At 38.4% G+C, this 19,458-nt stretch overlaps 1 protein-coding gene across 1 annotated transcript in view; it reads left to right on the top strand.

The window, feature by feature from the left end:
• The window catches only part of ldlrad3 (low density lipoprotein receptor class A domain containing 3), a 59,166-nt gene that overhangs the window by 28,620 nt on the left and 11,088 nt on the right, over positions 1-19,458 (top strand). The window contains exon 4 of the mRNA XM_008312511.3: positions 435-569. Coding sequence (XP_008310733.1) covers positions 435-569 — 135 coding nt within the window. The remainder of the gene's footprint in view (positions 1-434; positions 570-19,458) is intronic.

Genomic DNA, 19,458 nt, shown 5'->3' with positions numbered 1-19,458 from the left:
ACAGTGGGCTTTGTTACTAGCCTGCTGGGCCTACACTCACAAATCTAATCTAACTATTTAAATGGGTCTGAGCTCCAAACACCCACCAGATTCTCTGTAATAGTTTGGATCACCCCTTAGGTAATTTGCCTAATTTTGCAAAGATTATACCAGAACACAGGCATTTTTTTTCTTTCAATTTTACATAAACTACATTCGATTTTTTAATCATTACATTTCCCCAATGTTTCTTAATACATGTGTTGATATCAAAGCAATACAGGTGGTATTAGCGGGTTTTAAAAACTTGCAGACATCAGGGCCACACAGTACTATTGATTGATATATAATAGAATTTGAAATAATTTCTGTGGCTCAACTTAATTTGGAATGTAAACATTTCTGTGGTCTGAGCCACCGCTTCACCTTTGACCTCTCCTATGACTTAACCACAGCAGGCAACCCGCTGGTGTGCTCAGAGTCTCGCTTCAAGTGTCGAAATGGTCACTGTGTGGACCGCAGCTTCTTGTGTAACGGCCAGGACAACTGCCAGGATAACAGTGATGAGGAGCTGTGCCTGACTACAGCAGGTAAGGCATACATTTACACAAGGGTGTCATTTTTTGATATGGTTTTGATCAAATGTAAGTAGACCACGTTACACTGAGAGATTTAATCACACTGTATTTCACATCAAAAATACTGAATTCTGCTTTTGGTTTCCAGTGGGCTTAGTTCAATAAATGTGCAAAAGATGATTAAATCATTTTTTCCTTTATGCTTGGAAGCAAAGCCAAGTTGTGTAACAGCAAACTTAGAACACAGTCAATAGAATCAATCACACATTTAGAGCAAGTTGTGATAAATTATTAATAATGAAGAATGTGTTTTTTGAGAATGAAGCTCTACTGAATGTTAATGGGAAATGCCTTCTGTACTTTCAGTATTTACTTTGTTGACTCAGTTACTACTTCTTTACCTTTTCCTTTTTTGTAGGACCTAGGGTACAATATGGGGATCGTAGATAAAATGAAATCACATGGAAAAAATAAGAGGTTTCGCTAATGTTTAATATTTACTGTTAAAAAAAGGCTAGAATAAAAGTGTTCTCACAGCATAGTTGAAACAGAACTGATTTAGCCCCCTACTCAGATGTTTCCACCTTAGTTACATTTCTTTTCTTTTCTTTTTTTTTTAAGCTTCATGTATTATTAAAAAAACTAGGGTGGTACTGTGCATTTCTTTACTTAGCAGACCATGTATTATCTTCCAGCCAGTACATTTCTTCTATTTTTAATACAGTTCTCCCAATGAGACTGAGTTAATTAACTGCTATTTTTGAATTGCTTTATATTACTGTTCGTTTGTTCGAGCCTATTCGGGCTCAGTGTTTGCACTCCATGTGTTGGAGAAGACCATGTTTGTCCTTGCTCCTGTGAGTTTCTGTATTTTTTGCACATCGTAAATAAACCTGCTACACCGGAAGGGAGTCTCCCTTGTGCTGCATTGCTGGCAGCTTCAAACCGTAACAACCCATAACAAATTGGCTAATTTTGAATATGAAAGAAAAGGGTGACACCAATTTGTCGGAACCTTGTATACCATAGTTTAATATTAGTTTGAATTTAACAGATCTAGGGTTCCAGATAGAGTCATTTTAGTGTTATTCAGAGCAAGGTTTCAACCCTGCAGCAGTGAATGACACATTTTGACTTCCCAAAATATGTCAGTGTAGCTCCTTGGTCGTTCTCATTCTGTTTTGACATGTTGTTCAATTCCCAAGAATTTACATACAAAGTATTTGTATGCATAGAACGCAAATGTTTTGAACGTTTTTACCGTCCACAAAAATTGTTTTTTTTTTTTTTTTTTGCTATAAGAACTTGTGTAGGGTACAAGTGCTGAGAAGCTGTGAACACTGTTGCCATAGAATTCAGATAGTAGAGCTCAGTGTGTTTTTTAAAAATATTTTTATGTAGTAGTTTTTATTTATTTATTTTTATCTTGCTGCTGCTGGTTTTATCAACACCAAGTGCGTTCGTCGAAGGTCCTGGTATCGCTGCATTTGGATTAGACTTGTTTTTTTTCCTTGCACAGAAAAAACAAACACGCACACATACAACCAGACACACACATGGACACATCCACACTCACACCTTGCATTACTCTCACCTCACATTCTGCTCTGACTCTTCCTAGTTCTTTAATAAGCAGAGACCTGTAGGTGACAGATAAGACTTAAAATATCCGCTCTAAGCCACCTGAGAACAACACCTCCATCCTCACTTTCTCTCCCGGGCCTCTTCTCTACTTCCTCTGTTTTCTCTCACCTCCTTACATACACTGAACTGGTATTTTCGCACCCTTTACTTTAACGATTGGGTGACACCTCAGTATTGTAAATACTGAGTAAACAGATTATTGTGACTAGACACAAATTAAATTTTTGTGATTTATTATTATTTTATAATATTAATAATTAATTAAAAATTATATTTTATTTTCCACCAGACTGGTTTTAAACAATTTGGCACAGCGAGACACAAACAGAGCTTAGCCAAACGGTTTTATTGGTAATCGTTTTCTTTTGATGAGTGATTGATTTTTCCAGTAGCATGGAGATGGCAAACTGGCAAACAGTCCCATATGAGAAAACACAATCTCTTATAAAGGCAATAGTGCAGTCATGGAACGGTGAGATAGAGGGAATGGGCCGGGGAGTCTGTAATAGAGAACAGAGATAAAGAAATGGAAAGTGTTCCAAATAAACCTAATATAGTGAACCAGAAGGGGACTCGGCAAGGAAGGAGCAATGAATAGCAAAAAAGATGTACTTGATAGGCAGGGATTGAAAGGGTAGAAACATGACTGAAATGTTGGAAGAGGATCCATTTCAAATCAAGGCCCAAGGCTTGCAAAGTGTAGCTTTTTTGGGCTTTGCTCCACCTCTGTGTTTCTTGTTTGTAGATCCTAGAAGATGCCCATTGAAAATCCAAGCAGTAAGCCATTTGGCAATAATTCTTTATATGCTTTGCTTGCAAAAAGTTCCTGAAGATCGTAACCAAGGCAAATAAACTAGGAGAAGAACGTCAACACTGCGGTAGTCATTGCTTTTTTTTAAAAAAAAAAAAAAAAGCTTGAAAATACCTTTAGATACCCAGCAGGTTTAAAATGCACACATCACTTCTCTCATTAACACGTTAATTAACACCAGCAGACGAGGAGCATCAGCTGCTGTAAAGAAACGGCGATGGTGAATAATTCACACATATGTTTCACTGTAATAAAACTTAAAATAGTTTTCTTCCCATTGGCGTAACGTTGTTTTCATGAAGTATCACAGGTGATGTGTAAATGCTTTTCAGAAAGGAAAACAAAACCAGGACAAATATATGATATTGTGCACTGTTAATGACATACTTATGTTGAAGGACATGATCCTAAAACTAGTTTTGTTTTTTAAAGAAGAGAAAAAGCACTCACGCAAATGATTCTTGTTGGTTAATATTTATTTTCACTAAGCCTCCCCTGTGCAGCCTATACATGTACAATTATTTTTTTCTTTTTAAATTTAGTGGGTGCGGCTCATATTCAGGTGCACTCAATAGTCCGGGAATTATGGTAGACGTGATAATCTGGTGTCATTTATGAAGAGGAAGCCTTTAGCCTCCTCCTCCTTCACTGCAGGATGTGGAGGATGGAGTACGTCCAACAGTACTCTTCTGAACTAATTGATTACTTTGACTTCCATTTAAACAAATAATTGATTTGAGTTCATCAGAGTCACTGTACTCCTTTAGTTCTAACATAGGGTTAACATACACTTGGGTTTGGTTAAGGGTCTTTAACAAAGATTCATTAGCCCGGTGAAATGGGGAGTCAGTTATGAATCGCACTGTCACAATAATTATAACATACATTTATCAGAAAGCAATTGTCTGTGACTTTTGGAGGCCTCGGTTATTGCCTGACCGTGATGTTTACTGTTTGGTACTTTCAAAAGCCTGCCATGTCAACAAGTAGTCACATAAAACTGTCCGTGAAGCCTTATAGGCCAATTAGAAGAGGAGCAGACAAAACATCACTGTCGTTCCTTGTGTAAACCAAAGTTATGATGTTGCACGGAGCAAACATTGCAGTGCTCATTCTGGAAACATCCATTACCTTTCTGGAAATGTTATTGTGGTTGATAGTATATGTTTTTTTAAAGCCATGAATCACAGATCTAACAATACTGATAACAGTATTGTTAATCAAAATTTTCCAAGGTCGATATATTATATTGTCCAGTAGTAAAAGTTTATAGTGACAGATTCATTCTGGAATCATCAGCCACTCTGCCCTCTGTCTGTCTCTGACTAATCAACTCTGACTGAGCGCTTTGATTAAAATCAGCCCACCCACCAAACACGCCAAACTGATGGGAAACTCTGACTCTATACATTGTGTAACCTCTTCAGGAGCAGTTGTCAAGAGAATTTGATTTGTGCTCGTTTAATGAAACACAACAGTAGTGTATTCAAATCTTGGCCAGCAGCTCCACCAGTAAACACTCTCACTTCCTAAGTAGACTGTAGTGGCCAATTTCAACCTTGGCTTGTGTTCGAGAAGTTTTCATGTGGGATGTCAGATTCCTTATTTAAACTCCAGGAAAGCTCCCTCCTGTAGTGACTAATCTGCTGGTTTCTGTTTGTTACATCCTCCTCAGACTGTGTAAGAGCTGCACGCTAGATCCCCCAGCTCTGAATCTGCTGCTTAGCATAAGCGCTGTGTATTCAATAACCTGTCTTTAGTGAGCGCTACAGTGTGTGTCAGTTTGTATGTGTGTAGTCTTAGTAAATCTATTATTATTTTAGTGACAGTTTTTAGGTAAGGCTGGCTGAATACAACTTTTTTCTATCTGATATTGATATCGAAACTGCAACTTGGAGCACCTGCCAATACCGATATCAGTCTGATATCTTATTTTCTCCTCCCAACATGCTGCGATTTGCTGTTTCTGAGGCGTTAGAGTCCCTGTTTATGGCAAGTTGCAAATTAAGATGAGCATTTGGGTTTAGGTATCGTATCAGACAGGCTACTATTTTCTTTTTGGATATCCTAAAATGTTGACTAGTGTTGGACCAACACCCCTCCCAAGTATTTGATCGAGCCATCCTTAGTTTTAGGGGCGTATTTTGCAGGTCACCACTGAGTGAGAGGGTGTTTAAGGTTTAACATTAAGTGTGTGTGAGTGTGGGTATCTAACATAGCTATAGGTAGTTCTATAGTTTTATGTAGGCTCCTCCTACTGTATATGATTATCAATTTTATCCTCTTCGTCTGCTAACCACCATCAGCCATTTCCACATCCATATGGTCATGCTTGACTTTTGGATGTAATTATACAGCATACATCCTAACAACACCCATTTGCCATTTTCAGAAGAGAGATGTGTGCAGCGCTGAGATCTTGATCTGCTCCTGCCCTTTGCCAGCAGCCCTCAGTACTGTTAGATAGAAACAGGTGTGGGAGGGAGTGTGAAATAGCATAAGGGTACAAAATGGCACTACACTGAGGTGTAGTGCGATATGGAATGGCGTCAGTTTATCAGAACCAACTTGCACTTGACAAGCACAAATAGGGAAAGGTGCACATGTCGCCACCGATGGATATAGAATTTGGTGAAGTTCACTCTGGTTTTTGGCCTCTTTTATAAGCCTGTTGAAGAGGTCGAAATGAGACGCTTGTCTGAGAGACAGAGTTTGGTTCATAAAATACAAGTCTTCTATTAATTTCCCTGTTACAGAGGTCTCTGGAGGAAATCCTTTAAATTCTACCTTAAATGTAAAAACTGTAAAGTCTGTTAAGGATAAATGTATAAGGCATAAAATAGACTTTAAAATGATTTCACCAATTGCTTCTTTTAATCCAGGTTAGTCACAGATAGCATGTGAATGACCAAGTACATATATGGTTTAAAAACATACATTTATTCTGCTATCTGACTTTTATCGTAAGAGAGGAACTGTAGCCCAATGTCAATGCCTAAAGGAAGTTTAATTGCACCTTGAACTACGGGGCAGCCGACTGTGGTGTGTCGAGCGGGCACCAATCCCCAGGCTCTCCGGGCACTGATGAAAGAGATTGCTGCTCTCCAGGAATGGGTTAATGTGTTAAAAGCAGAGATTTCATTTTGTGTGTGTGTGCGTGTCTAAATGGGATTCTTCACCTTTTAGTCTTCTTCTTCTCTCCATGACAAATCACTGACTAACATAAGTGTGAAAAAAATCAATACAATTGTCAGCATCCATACTGTATATGCACTTTCTACCACATTTTCTTTTTTTACTGTAAGGGGAGAGCACTTAGGTGATCACACAATCACAGTATTGGCATGGTTGTTAGTTACATGTGAGTTACATCTTCACTTTAATATACAAACCGCAATACCTCTCAGTGCATGGTTTCTTCCAGACATCCCTCCATTTATTTGTTAGTCCGACAGACACTAACTTGCATCAATCATGGAGAAGCATTAACCTCATATATCTACATCTAAAGCAGCAGCAGACCAAACCGGTGTTCAGCTCCTGGGTGTTAAGTGATATACATCTCTAAGTGATGCATTTGTTGTCATCTCTCACTCTAATGGCCTAGGTTCTTTTTTTTTTCTGCAAATGCATCATCGCTGCCAATATTCTAAGTGTGCAGTTACACATGAGATAGTTGAGCTGGAGTTAATGCTGTTACTCGACAGAGATGGATTCACTGCAGTTATTAAGACGTGTAGAATGCAGGTGCGTGTTTGGATGGTGATAACGGCCAGAGCCCACTAGTGTGCGCACGTATGTGCTATTTAGATGTTTAAGTCTCTGCGCGTCAAACAAGCTTGGTGTTTATACGTGTGATTCGGTTTGGCAAATGCAAAAGGAAGGGAGGCTGGAGTGTGAGACATGAAGAGAAGAGTGCCTCGGAGAAAAGGCAAGAGGAATTGCATGTCAGAGATTATGAGAGATTGAAATGTGAGAGGACAGTGGTGGGGCAATGGAGCAGAAGAGGGAAGGAAGATGACAGAGATGAGGGATTAGAGTAGCGGCTAACCATAGAGGGGGGAAAAAGGATGAAAAAACAGATTTATTGTGTAGAAAAGGCAGCAAATCTAGTGAGAGGACAAAGGAAGCAGAGGAGATGAAATTGACTGCTGCTGCTGGGTCAGAGTTGCTGGAACAGACAGAAAGAGAAAACACTAAAGAGCGTAAAAGGAAGGAAAAACGCAAGTCAGCTGGCTGTTATGCAGAAGGGGGAAAATGCAGAAACATGACAGACAGGAGGTGGAAATAAAGGTAAAGAGAGAATAGACCGGACCACTGAGAAATGAGAACAACAAAGGCAGAATTTAGGATCTTTATGGCTGAGGCTGAGGTGAAGAAGAAATGTAAGGAACAAAGAAGGGTCAATGAACTCTTAGAGAAACAGATGATAATAGCAAAGAAAGGGAAGGGTGAGTGTGTATGTTAGAACAGGATTGAAGGCATGTAAGTAGAACTGCAGTGTGTAATATTTTAATGGGGGTCATTGCTTCGACAGTGAATAAAAGACCTGAGTTGCTCTCTGCATGCAACAGTGGTTTAATTCATGGTAATTGATGGGTTCAACATAGTCTTTCTCAATTGCAGGTACCGTTTTTTCTTGCTGCCCTCTGTCCTTTTTTCCTGTCAGACCTATTTTTTTGCTCATGTACCATTGAGCTCACATCAGCATCTCCCGGCTTTGATTTTTGACTCGCATCCGTAACCTCCCCTTTTTGGTTTCACATCATTTATCCCACTTGTGGCCTCTTTTCCTGTCTCCTCTGATCATGGATTTTCCCCTTTCAACTCTCCTCTCCTCTGTTGCTTCCTTTGACATATTTTTGCTGTCTCCCCTCTTTCTTTCTTTTTTGTTTTTAGAATTTTTCATATTCTCTCTGGACACCAACATTCTGGCATGGTAAAATCAGACTGAAGATGAAAAGGTGTGGGAGGAAGGGTGGAGATACAGTGAACAAAGGAAGCAGATTTTGTGGGTCTTTTTTTCACCTTTTGTCCTTTTGTTACTCTGAACAGCATTGTTTGGTGGAGATTTATTGTACATGGGTTTCTGCAGCAAAAGGAGTGTCACAAGCAAAATGTTAGATCCTTTGTTTTTTTATATAATTGTTCTTCATAAGGGTGTGAAAACAAGTCAAAGAAAAATATAAAATCTTAAACCCCACAATACACTGCAGAAGCAGGTAATACATTCGATAGTCTTGGCCCGCATGGTAGCCAATATCAAAAACAGAATTACAAATGAGTGGATTAAGAAAATCGACTACGTTATACAAACCGATCTGAACTGTTTTATAAAGTCAGTACTTTTTTGCATGCAAGCTGGCCAGTCTTCCTTAGTGAACAAAATCAGTGTCAAGTTGCTCAGTGTTACAGTAATGGCATATGATAACAGAAAAAGGTGAATCTGATTGTGAATGATTTAATGACTTAACTTAATAACTAAAAAACACTACCAAATTTTTCATGTTTTCTATATTATTCATATACATGTAGAAGTGATTATTGTTTATGTAGTTTTCATTTCTTGCCCTCGTTTAGTTATACTTAGCTATGACTGATTTCCTTTTCTATTATGTCTGAATGACACTATTGACTTTAGTTGACTTTTCTAGTAATATTGAAATTTCCAGTATTTATATTATTCTTAAATACAGTTGTTACAGTAGTACAATTGTATATATAGCGTACATACTCTATGCTGCCAATGCCATGACAGTATGTTGGTTTGTCCATCTCTACCATTGAACATGGCCGTATGGCTGACCGGTTTAAATGTGAAGCAGTCATTTTTACTGTGTTGCACATCAACATCAGAACCTTCCCTTGTCTTAATAATAAAACTTCTAACTGCTGTGCCATAAAACTCCCCTGGGCTACACATAATGCACAACTGAAAGTTTCATTATTAATTAAGTGGGCTCACAGTCGACTCAGTGGCAGTGTGTGCTGTAGGTTGATGTGTGGTCTGTCTTATTGCTTGTGTGTTTGTTTGCTGTGTGTGGCTAAATAAATAGACGGGGATACATTTTATTTTAATGGCACAGAGCTGTAAGTTACCTATACAGTACTGTTAAATGTGGATGTCTAAATCATTCAAATAACTCCTACTGAGAATTAGGAAACTTAAAAAGAGAGAATGATTTGTAAGTCCTAAAATATGTGCCAGGATGCAAACAAAAAAGAAAACATTTTGCCGTATAGTCTTCAAACAATAGAAAGAAAATTGTTTTGGAGAAAAATAGCTTTTATAACTTATAAATTATGTAAAGCAAAGTTCTTCATGGACGAAAGAAAAACTAAAAGAAATTGCCACATTCTCCTTAAGTCCCATCTCTAAAATGTAAGTTTACCATCAATCAATACAATACAAGATACAAAATACTTTGCAACTAACTAATGTTAAACATTTGAAACGTATAGTTGTGATAGCAGTGTTAAGGACCTTTCTGGATTTAGGACCTTTAATTAAGAAAGTCATTGTCCAAAGTTCCAAATGCAGGCAAGTGGATTAAACGAAGTGGGTGAATTAATTCATTCCTGGTGTGGAGAGTACAACGACATTTCTTCAGCTTCTCCATCAACAGCCTGTGCCGACAGGTAAACAGTTAATTGTCCGAACAGAAGGGTTTAACCTGCCAAGATGGCACGTATTGTGTTGATCAGTGATTCTGAACCATTGTTCTGTGGCAAACGAGTGTGCCATGAGAGATTATCAGGCTTGTGATGGAAAATGATCTGATCAGATCTCACTTAATTGGTCTGAATAGTATTATTTATTTACTGCAAATTTGTCTTTGTTCAGCTGTCACTATGACAAGCAAAACAAATACATTTCCACTAGATGGCAGCAGACTGCTGGAAAAAAACTAAAAAGAAAGAATTATTGAGCAGAATCTTTGTGTGCATCTTTCATCATTTCCTGCCAGTATATCAGGGTTGGGTTCAACTAAATAGGCCAGTTTTCATACTGAGTGGGTAAATAGAAACTAGACGATAATTTTATTTAATAACATAATTACATTGCATAGCCAGCAAAGATAGAGTCTATAATCAGTGAAAAGAAGCCAACACACGCAAAGTAAATAGCAAAACAGAAGAATTCCACTCGGGAAATGCAGTGGTAGGTCTTTTTGTGGAGTATGGTGGGAGAAGGAACTCCGACGGTGCAGTGAAAATAAATATTTGATGATCATGAATGGCAGAAGGAGCTGGCTTAATGCTGTAAATTACAACCCACAAGCACAACCTAGCTCCCATAGTCTGTAAAATATGTGACAGGGAGGGAGAACTTGACTGACAGGCATGAGTGGGAAAGATATGGCAGTGGCAGACATTAACTAGAAGGACATGGGACTTGGGAACAGGAGTAGTAGCTGAGACTTTGCTGAATGTCTTGTCATTCAGGTTAATTGCACGAGTGGTCTGCACGACGGATTTGTTGGCAGTCCCTAAAAAAGACAGCAGAGGGAGTAGCCTTCAGTCAATCAGCTCAAGGATTTTACTCGATGTTGTGTCATGTAGGCTGGCTGAGTTAAGTGCTTTCTCACAGTTTTAATTTCCATTATTATAAATAAGTTAATACGATGGTAGAGGTCCAATATCAGTTCTCCATTTAATTAGCAGTGGTCTGTTGATTGGAACATAGATGTGTAGAACATGCATAATTGATTTTTGTAACAAGGGGAGATCTTTTTCCTTGACCAAAAAAGCAGTGGTGTTTTCAAAATGCCGGTTGGAGATGTGTCAATGAATGTTTGTAACATCTTAACTTTTTTTTTTGAAGTTTTCAGATTTCAAGGAAGAGCGAGAGTCAGCTATTTTCAACTGTGGGTCTCATGTCTGATATAAAGGATAATGCAAATGGAGCTGACAGTGTGTGTGTGTGTGTGTGTGTGTGGGGGGGTGTTGTCACACAGGCAAAAGATAGTGATGCAGAAATAGCTAGCGAAAGACTCCGCAGAGATAAAGACGTATAATCATACCTTCTGCTGTGAGCTGCACTGAGAATTCAACCAGGGTTTTGATGTATTCTCCGCTCCTTTTTCTCGACGCTGATTGCAGTGCGAGCTCCTGGCACACAGCATGGCCAGTCTTCTAAGAGATCGCTGCCACCTTTCCTTATGATAATATAAAGGCATATCATTTCAGATGTACTTAGCTGACAGACTGCATAGTGACCAGCCTTGTCTGTGACCTTGACACAGTGACGGCCCTTCGCGCGCTTCCTGCAGCTCTACTGTCACATTTATGAGTTCATATTTACAAGTAAAACGACTGACCATCATGCTCTGCTCCTTATCACTCACACAGAGCTGGTTGGTGGTTCTCTAACTGAACACAGAGATAAGAGCAGGAGCCATGGAAACCCCTTAAGGAGAAAGACGGTGTTGTTCTACTGTTTGACAGATAAAAGGTGCAGCGGGAACTAGTGCTTTTACCACCCTGACCAGTCGTATTGTAGAGGAGGTAATTAAACGGTGAGAAAAGGTCTGGGTCTGTTTCAGAACTCAGATGTAGGACACACAAGTGCAGCAAGAGGATTTTTAAGAATCTATTTTACGCTGTGTGTACGTGGCTGATATAACTGCCAGCTGTGAGCTTACATGTGTGGTGAGCTTTGTGTGTGTACATTTGTAGGGTTTATTGTCATAATCTGTATCCTAATGTGATTGTAGTACGTTGTTTGTCTCAGTAAAAAGTAGGACGGATAATATGCTATTAATGCTCCATTCCTGAATGGAAAACTGTCTTATACCGTAAACATGTATTCTGACATTGCTGTAACAACCCCTTGATGACATCCCCTGATGTGACTGGCATCTGCACACGATATGTGCTGCGCTCGTACCTTGTTTACATGTTTGTTTCTTTTTTCCTTATTGCTGCCCCACCCCTTCTCCCTGGGGGCACGGCAGGGTTGATAAATGTCAGTTTCTTTATTTGTGCCACTGTGGGAAAATTGCACAGACTTGTAGTTTTATTTCCTTTGTTAATTGAGAATAGCGGTTTTAGAAGAAATTACAGCTTTCTAAATAAAGTTCAGCAGAAATTTGAAGCAACAGCTTAGGATGTATCATTGTGGGAAGATGAGGCAGGAAAAGTAAAAAAAACAAAAAAACAAACTACAATTGTTTGAGAAGCGAAAGTGGATGTTTATGTGTTTAAGAATTAGTAGTTAGCCCAAAATAGGTTTGGAAACAAGGAGTCAATGTTCAGACTGATCATTAATATTCAGGTTAACTGAACAACAAAGCTCTGTGCTGTATTAAACTGACCAGCCATTTAACTGAGCATTGGCTAAGACATTTGTGTCTTAGCCAACTTCTGAGTTACAGTCGACCAAGTCTTGGGTCTTTATTCAGTTCTGTACTTACAAAAGCAATCAACATCAGGCCAGAGTACAAAAACCCTATATTCAAAATGACTAAGGAATGTCATTTTACCACCGAAAATACACACATACAAATCTGTAGTTAATTGTGACTCAATTTTTCACCTTACTTGTAAAAAGATATACTGTATATAGATGGAGAGTTTTTTTATTTATTTGTTTTAAATTCAAAAAGGTCTACGATAGCTGGAGAAAATTATATATGCTATATTATCATTACATTAGTAGTTAAGTCATGAATTAATGTTGGCAGTATTATTGGTTATTGGCAATAATTTGTGGGACAATATATTGTCTAGCAAAATGTGTTATCATCCCAGGCCTATTCATAAAATTTTGCACAAATGAATTTCAGATTTTTAAATTGTATTTACAGATTAAATAAGGCAAGGTAAACCAAAGGTAAGCAGATTTATATTATCAAATAACCAAAGAGGTAATTTACGAAAAAAAAAGGCCCAGCCCTTAGCCATAGAAAAAAAAGTGTTCTTCTGAAAAAAAAAGAAAAGCTAGACGAGTCTGTATGTATCCCGCAATTTATAACCTCAACAAACCAGATTTATGAACTCGTGTCATCTGCCACCACAGAAGCGATTTTCCGTCCAATATGTGCCTGTTGGAATCTCTCATCCCTCTTCCTCTGTACTGTGGCTTCAAATACTGTCCCAGCTGCACAGAACAGAGGAGTTTAAAAATATTTTTTTCTAAACTAAAAATGGACAAGCATCAAAATCCCAGTATGGAAATGTTTAAACACACCACCGAGTCTGCTCAACAGGAATCCAACAGAAAGAGCTCTGCCTCCCGTCTGAACAGTGCTATTATCTTGCCCTTTAAATGGAGCAGTGATGCATCAAGTGCATGATGATACATTCTGCTGCAGGGCTTCATGCTTGAAATGCATTTTAGAACAGAATTTGGACAAGAGCAGTGAAAACCATGCACTTATTTAGCTGTTCCTCTCCATCAAGAGTTTGTCAGAGCAAAATACAGTACACAACAGTACATAGAACTGCTTCTCAATCCCTTTGTGCTCTTGTTGTTTGTCATGGCTTGAGTTTCCACAATTCTCAAATACACATTTGAAATTCTGGTAATGATCAAAATGAAAAATATTGTGCAAAAATTATAAAAGAATTTCCCCCAGTAAACATGTAAATTGTGGTTACCACTGTTACAAAGATGAATAGTTTTGAGGTCCTGGTTTGGCACAATGGTAAAAAGGCAACACAAATCCCAAAGCTGTTAAAATATGATATGTAGTAGCTGTGGATGAATCATGTATTAATTATTTTAATTTATCATGACTTATCATGATTAAATATTATCTTAAATAAGTATGATTAGTCATGATTAATCCAGATAAATCAACTTCCCTGAACATGATCAAAGTATCTTGCTACAAAATAAATACAAATAACAGCACGTCGGTGTACGTGTTTCACACCTGTGGTTATTTGTGATTTATCCCAGTAATGGAAATATTAAAATAGAATACCTAATGCATCGAGAGTTGCTTTCAAACCTTCAGTGAGGCATTTGTTGTCAACAACAATAGTCAGTCTACAGCTCTGTCAAATGTGTCAGTCAGCTTGTCAGCTGTAGACTGACTTACTGCCTTCCGCTCAGTGATGCTGGTCTGACACAAGCCTGGTGGGAAGTTGGAGTCTTCCACAAACGCATGCTGGGTGTTGAAATTATATTTTAAACTCCAGGTGCTTCATCAAACCTGCAGTACATGCAAAAGAAAAACTGGGTTTCAGATCAACAATAAGTGGACAGACAGTGGGATTATTGGATATACAGTAGGCTTCATTTTGCCCATGCACAAATATGCATTAAAAATTGCATCAGATTAATCTTCACAATAGAATCAAGGCATTGATTTCTACAATCCCAGTTTAAACCATGACAGTAAAGGTAAGAGTACTCGTACTCTAACAAATCTACACGGTTAAATGAAGTTAAATGAAGCCCCGTATTTGCTGGTGCCGTTGTTTTTCAGTGTAATAAAAGCAGCAGCAGTCATGACCTGCTTTATTTTCCTTAAAAGCTCAGGTGTGGCCCATATTAAGTTTTGATTTCAAATCCTTTAAAGTGCATCCGGCATTACAGTATGTTCTTACTGTTACTCCTCTGTACTTTAGACACTTGAAGCTGAAGCCACATCTAGGCTTCAGACACATCTCTGAGTGAATTTACATATAATTGAACTGTGTACTTGGTCCTCCAGAATGTAGTTTAAAGACACATCAAGAGGAAATATTTTATTGGTTACTGCATAAAAATAGAATGTGCCTTATTACAGACATTGATTGGGTTTCCCTGTAACATCTCAGTGACTAAACAAAGGAAGCAGTGTTAACAAATAAACAACATTATCACAAACCTCTGCAGCAGTGCACTTCATTAGTCGTTTATTCTTGAAAAAACATTCAAAACATTAAATATCATCTGCTGCTCCTGCCAGACACTTAGTAATTGGCCATAGTTTGACTCCTGCACCCAAACAGCCTCCAAATAACTGGCTCTCACTCATTTTCTGATTGATGAACTTATCATCCTAAACTTCAACAATCTGTATGCTTTTTTTTTTTGGCCAGGCTGCCACCATAAATTTACAGGTGATGAAAAGAAAATCTGGTTTACTTATACTTTCAGACATCCAAGAATAAATACGCTCCCTGCTGTCTCTTAAAATTATTTGTGTAGCGTGCGTTTGTCTCAAAGGACAAATGGCAGACGAGTGTGATAGCATGGCATTTAAATTCTGCACCGCTTTCACAGCAGACTATCTTTACAGATTTAGATCCATAATGGACGACTTTGGTTATTAAATCACCCTTTGACTGGAATGTATTTAAGCAAAGTTACATTTCCTCAAGTTCACTTTCTGGATGTTTCACATCAAGGCTTCATAAGAATCCTTATTCCCTGCAGATGTTAGTCAGCACTTTTCTCTGACAGTCAACCTCCACTTGTGTTTATTAGTCACAATCCAGTTTCTTACAGTAGTCAGTGGTTGTATATGAGTTCATCTGTGTGTCATTTAGGCTGTCGGATGACTGCTCTGTGACTTTAGTCTGTCTTTTCTCCTGCTGTCCACAGGCCCAAGTCTATTATAATCAATATTTTGCTCCTGAAACCCAAACTTTCCTAAATAAATCCAACCACCTTAATCAATATTTTGCTCCTGAAACCCAATCCCAGCCCGATCCCTCCTCTCTGTCACACGTTGGTTTGTTCATGTTTTTATTCCACCATATCAGGTGAATCACATTTGAGTTTTGCTCATGTCCACTCTCTGGCTTCCTAATTCACCTTTCCGCCCCGAAGAGTAGTTGCTATGGAGACTGCACCCATGTGATTTGGTGGGACGGCCTTTGTAGTGAAAGGACTCTGAGCAATCCTGAACCACATCTCCTTCTCCCAAACTGTCCTCATCTTCCTCCAGAAAGAAAACTAAATATTCACTTTCTACATCAAAGATTTCCAAAAATGAAACAATTCCCTCTCGTACATTTTTTTTTTCGTGTAAAATTTGCTACAAGATAAAGACATAACCTCCTTGTTGTTGGGCTCTGGTTGATACAGGAGTGAGCGTTGTATTCGTAGCCAATCTATTCACCGGTGCCTTTAGCGTTTTATTCATGAACATACATTACAGTTTCTCCCCCTGGTGCCACTTCCTTTTGTCTTCTTCTTTCCTTCTCCGCAGCAACATTCTCAGGAGGTTTTTATTTTTTACTACACATTCTTTCTTCCCTCTTTTGTAAATTGTTACGTGCACCACTCTATTCATTGTTGGTCCTCATGAGTACAAGACAACATCAGCATTCTTACAAAAGGAATCAATAAATAAACAGAGGTGATTAAATCCAGAGGAAGACGGTAACACAGACAGGACTGTGGATCGTTGGACAAGTCATGAATCAATTACATTTTACAGATTGAGGATTATATTATTATTACAGAATGATCATGTCAATCATTTTATAGTGAGAAATATAGTATTTACACTGAAACCTAATGCTACTTATATTTTAATATACTGTTATCATTTCAGTGACTTAAGCCATTAATACCTCTCGATCTGATGGGTTGCTTCATGTAGTTTACAAGGTTTGTGAAGGTGTTCATTAATTTGTGAAGACTAATATGATTTGAAATTTTAATGGATAAACAAGAATGACAGGAATGGTATATCCAATAATCCCACGGTACATACACTACATCGTTGCTCTAATACACAGACGATACACACGTTATTACTGCTGGAGCTTAAAATACTACCTCATCTCTTATTTACTTCACCACAGGGCAGCGACTCTTGACATGTTCTACAAGCCAGTATTGAGGTGCACAGTAATGACTAAAGACCACCAACTCCATGAATAAATGTGCAGTTATTGTATAGCTTTTGTGGTGGACCTCAGAGATTACCCATGATTAATCTCTGATTAATCTGCAGCTACCCTGTGATTAATATGATAAAAGAAATGTTGTTAATTTCTGCAATTTGTAAAATGATTTGTGAGTCGACAGTTTTAGCCAGGGGGAGTATATTAAATAGATTTGTCAGATATCATTTATAAATGTTCAGATATTCATCAAAACTTGGTCAAATCCATTTATTCAATAACTATGTGTTTGACATTTAATTAAACCAACATCCTAGTCCAAATCCAAATGTATGTAATGACAAAAAAGATGTTAATCCATTTTACATATTTAATTTGTATGGCAATTCCATGTTAAGACAAAAAACATTCAATGCTTTAGTTGGTCATTTAACAATGAGAGAACATATTTGTACTAGCTGTTTACACTGTTGTATCATGCAGTATTTAGATAAGCAATACTTATTGTGAAATGTGTGTTTTTCGTATGAAATATCAAACACTGTTGGAGCTCCGATTAAAAATCAGAGTTTGAGACCCAATCCCCACATTATCAAGGTCCTCCGTATATTTAGCACACACAGCATTTATTTTACTTCCTATACTTGGTCTTCAGTCTTGATTGTCTTATCTTCCTCATCTGCCCCCACTCGCTGCTCTGTTGATGTTCTCCAGATACTGAAGACATCTATTAACTGCCATCCACTGGTCCACAGTAAGCTGTGACTGAGTGTTATGGGGGGTCTGATAGTTGGAAGCAATGGAGCGGACAAGTTATTACAGGACAAGCAAATAGAGGCTCGATGAAGCGGAAAAACATCCCCTGTCCAAAAGCATGGCAGAAACTCGCAAACAGGACACATGTAGACTAGACTCTCAATTTTGAAGCTTTTCTTTTGGCGTTTTACAACCAAGATAGGAAAAACGAAAAGAAAGGAAGCTTATGGAATATTTAAGACCTTATGTGTGCTACAGATAAATGAATATTAACACTGAGAGTCTATAGCAGGGGGTGTCCACTCTTTTTTTAGCTTGATAGCTACTATTCAATTGACCAGGCTAAAGTGGTCTACCCACACTGAAAACATTAAATATCCATCCATCCATCCATCCATTTTCATCCGCTTATCCGTTACCGGGTCGCGGGGGCAGCAGTCGCCACCCAAATCACATTGCACCGTACCAAACCTTCCTGCGGGTGGTGAGTCCATTGGAAGGTACCAACCGCCCTAACCGGGATTCGAACTTGCCCAGGAGGTGAACCCTGGGGTTCCATACCAATGACAGAGACATTGCCTCTGGGCCAAAGCGCCACTAACATTAAATATATATTTATATTTAATATATTTATTTAAACTGAACATACTACATATATGCATGATATGTGAAAGTACTTTGATCAACTGGATATAGCTGTATTGGCCAATATGATTTAATCCTTACAGTATATGGTCACTACTACACAATATAGAATTATATTTATATATATTTTTTATTTTAATTACGTGGCGCTTTGGCCCAGAGGCAATGTCTCTGTCATTGGTGCAATGTGATTTGGGTGGCGACTGCTGCCCCCGCGACCCGGTAACGGATAAGCGGATGAAAATGGATGGATGGATGGATATTTTAATTACAATTGCCCAGCCCTCACTTTGCGTTCTACTGGTGATCCTGATTTACTTATTAGACCATGGTCACCTCTGGTCTTACAAACTGTTCTGTCACAGAGCAATTCACTTTTTTTTTCTTTTTTTTTATTTCCTGACACTTTTATTATAGGAGCTTTTTGTTTCTAATGCCCCCGCAGAGGAATTCTGTTGACACCACTGGTATAAATAGAAAAACAATACAAAACGGTCCCTAAAGAGCATCATCACTCCATCACTGACACAGTGTTGCATTTTAAACCCAAGTCCACAGAGAAAGGTTGTAAAATTTATATGAAGGTCATTAAACTTAAAAAAAATAATTCTTCACCCTCAAATTCTCAAGTGTGTTGGTGGCAAATTGCACTAAATGAAGCTTTTACTCCTTTGATACAAGGTGTAGGCAGCCTGAAATGATTGCATGAAAGCAATCTCTCGAAGGACGGTGGCAGTGGGTGGAGGTGGGAATGATAAAGTATAAATTCAAGGACACCTAATAGAAATCCCACTGTGCAAACTTTGCCTTAACGTACATTAAAGAACTGTTTTGTTGTTTTTTAAACCAAGTATACCTTAATGTTTTGCAGATGGTTGTCCATGCGTGTGAAGCACATTATTGAGGTATTTTATATTTTGTTATCGTTGTCTTATCCAGGTAGACCAATGAGACCGAATGTTACTGGAGGTCAGAAGTTGACAGGATACGAGAGAGCGCTGCTCAAGACAGGCTGGGTTAGGCTCTTCACTAAGACACAAACGGACAATAAACACATTAAATGTCATTTTGTGAAAAAGGTCAAACGGTCACCACTGCTGCAAATTGCTGTTACAGTTGAATGTGGTTTTAAAAAAGCCTCTCCAACAACACACAAACAACCTGCACACTGGCCTCCTCACCTCACCTCACCTCTTTGATTTTGTTGATATTGATCCTCCTGCTCCACCTACTGCTCAGCATAGAGCAAGG

Source organism: Cynoglossus semilaevis, chromosome 6 (assembly GCF_000523025.1).
Source record: "Cynoglossus semilaevis isolate Cse_v1.0 chromosome 6, Cse_v1.0, whole genome shotgun sequence".
NCBI lineage: Eukaryota > Metazoa > Chordata > Actinopteri > Pleuronectiformes > Cynoglossidae > Cynoglossus > Cynoglossus semilaevis.
This window is presented reverse-complemented; position numbering and strand designations above follow the sequence as displayed.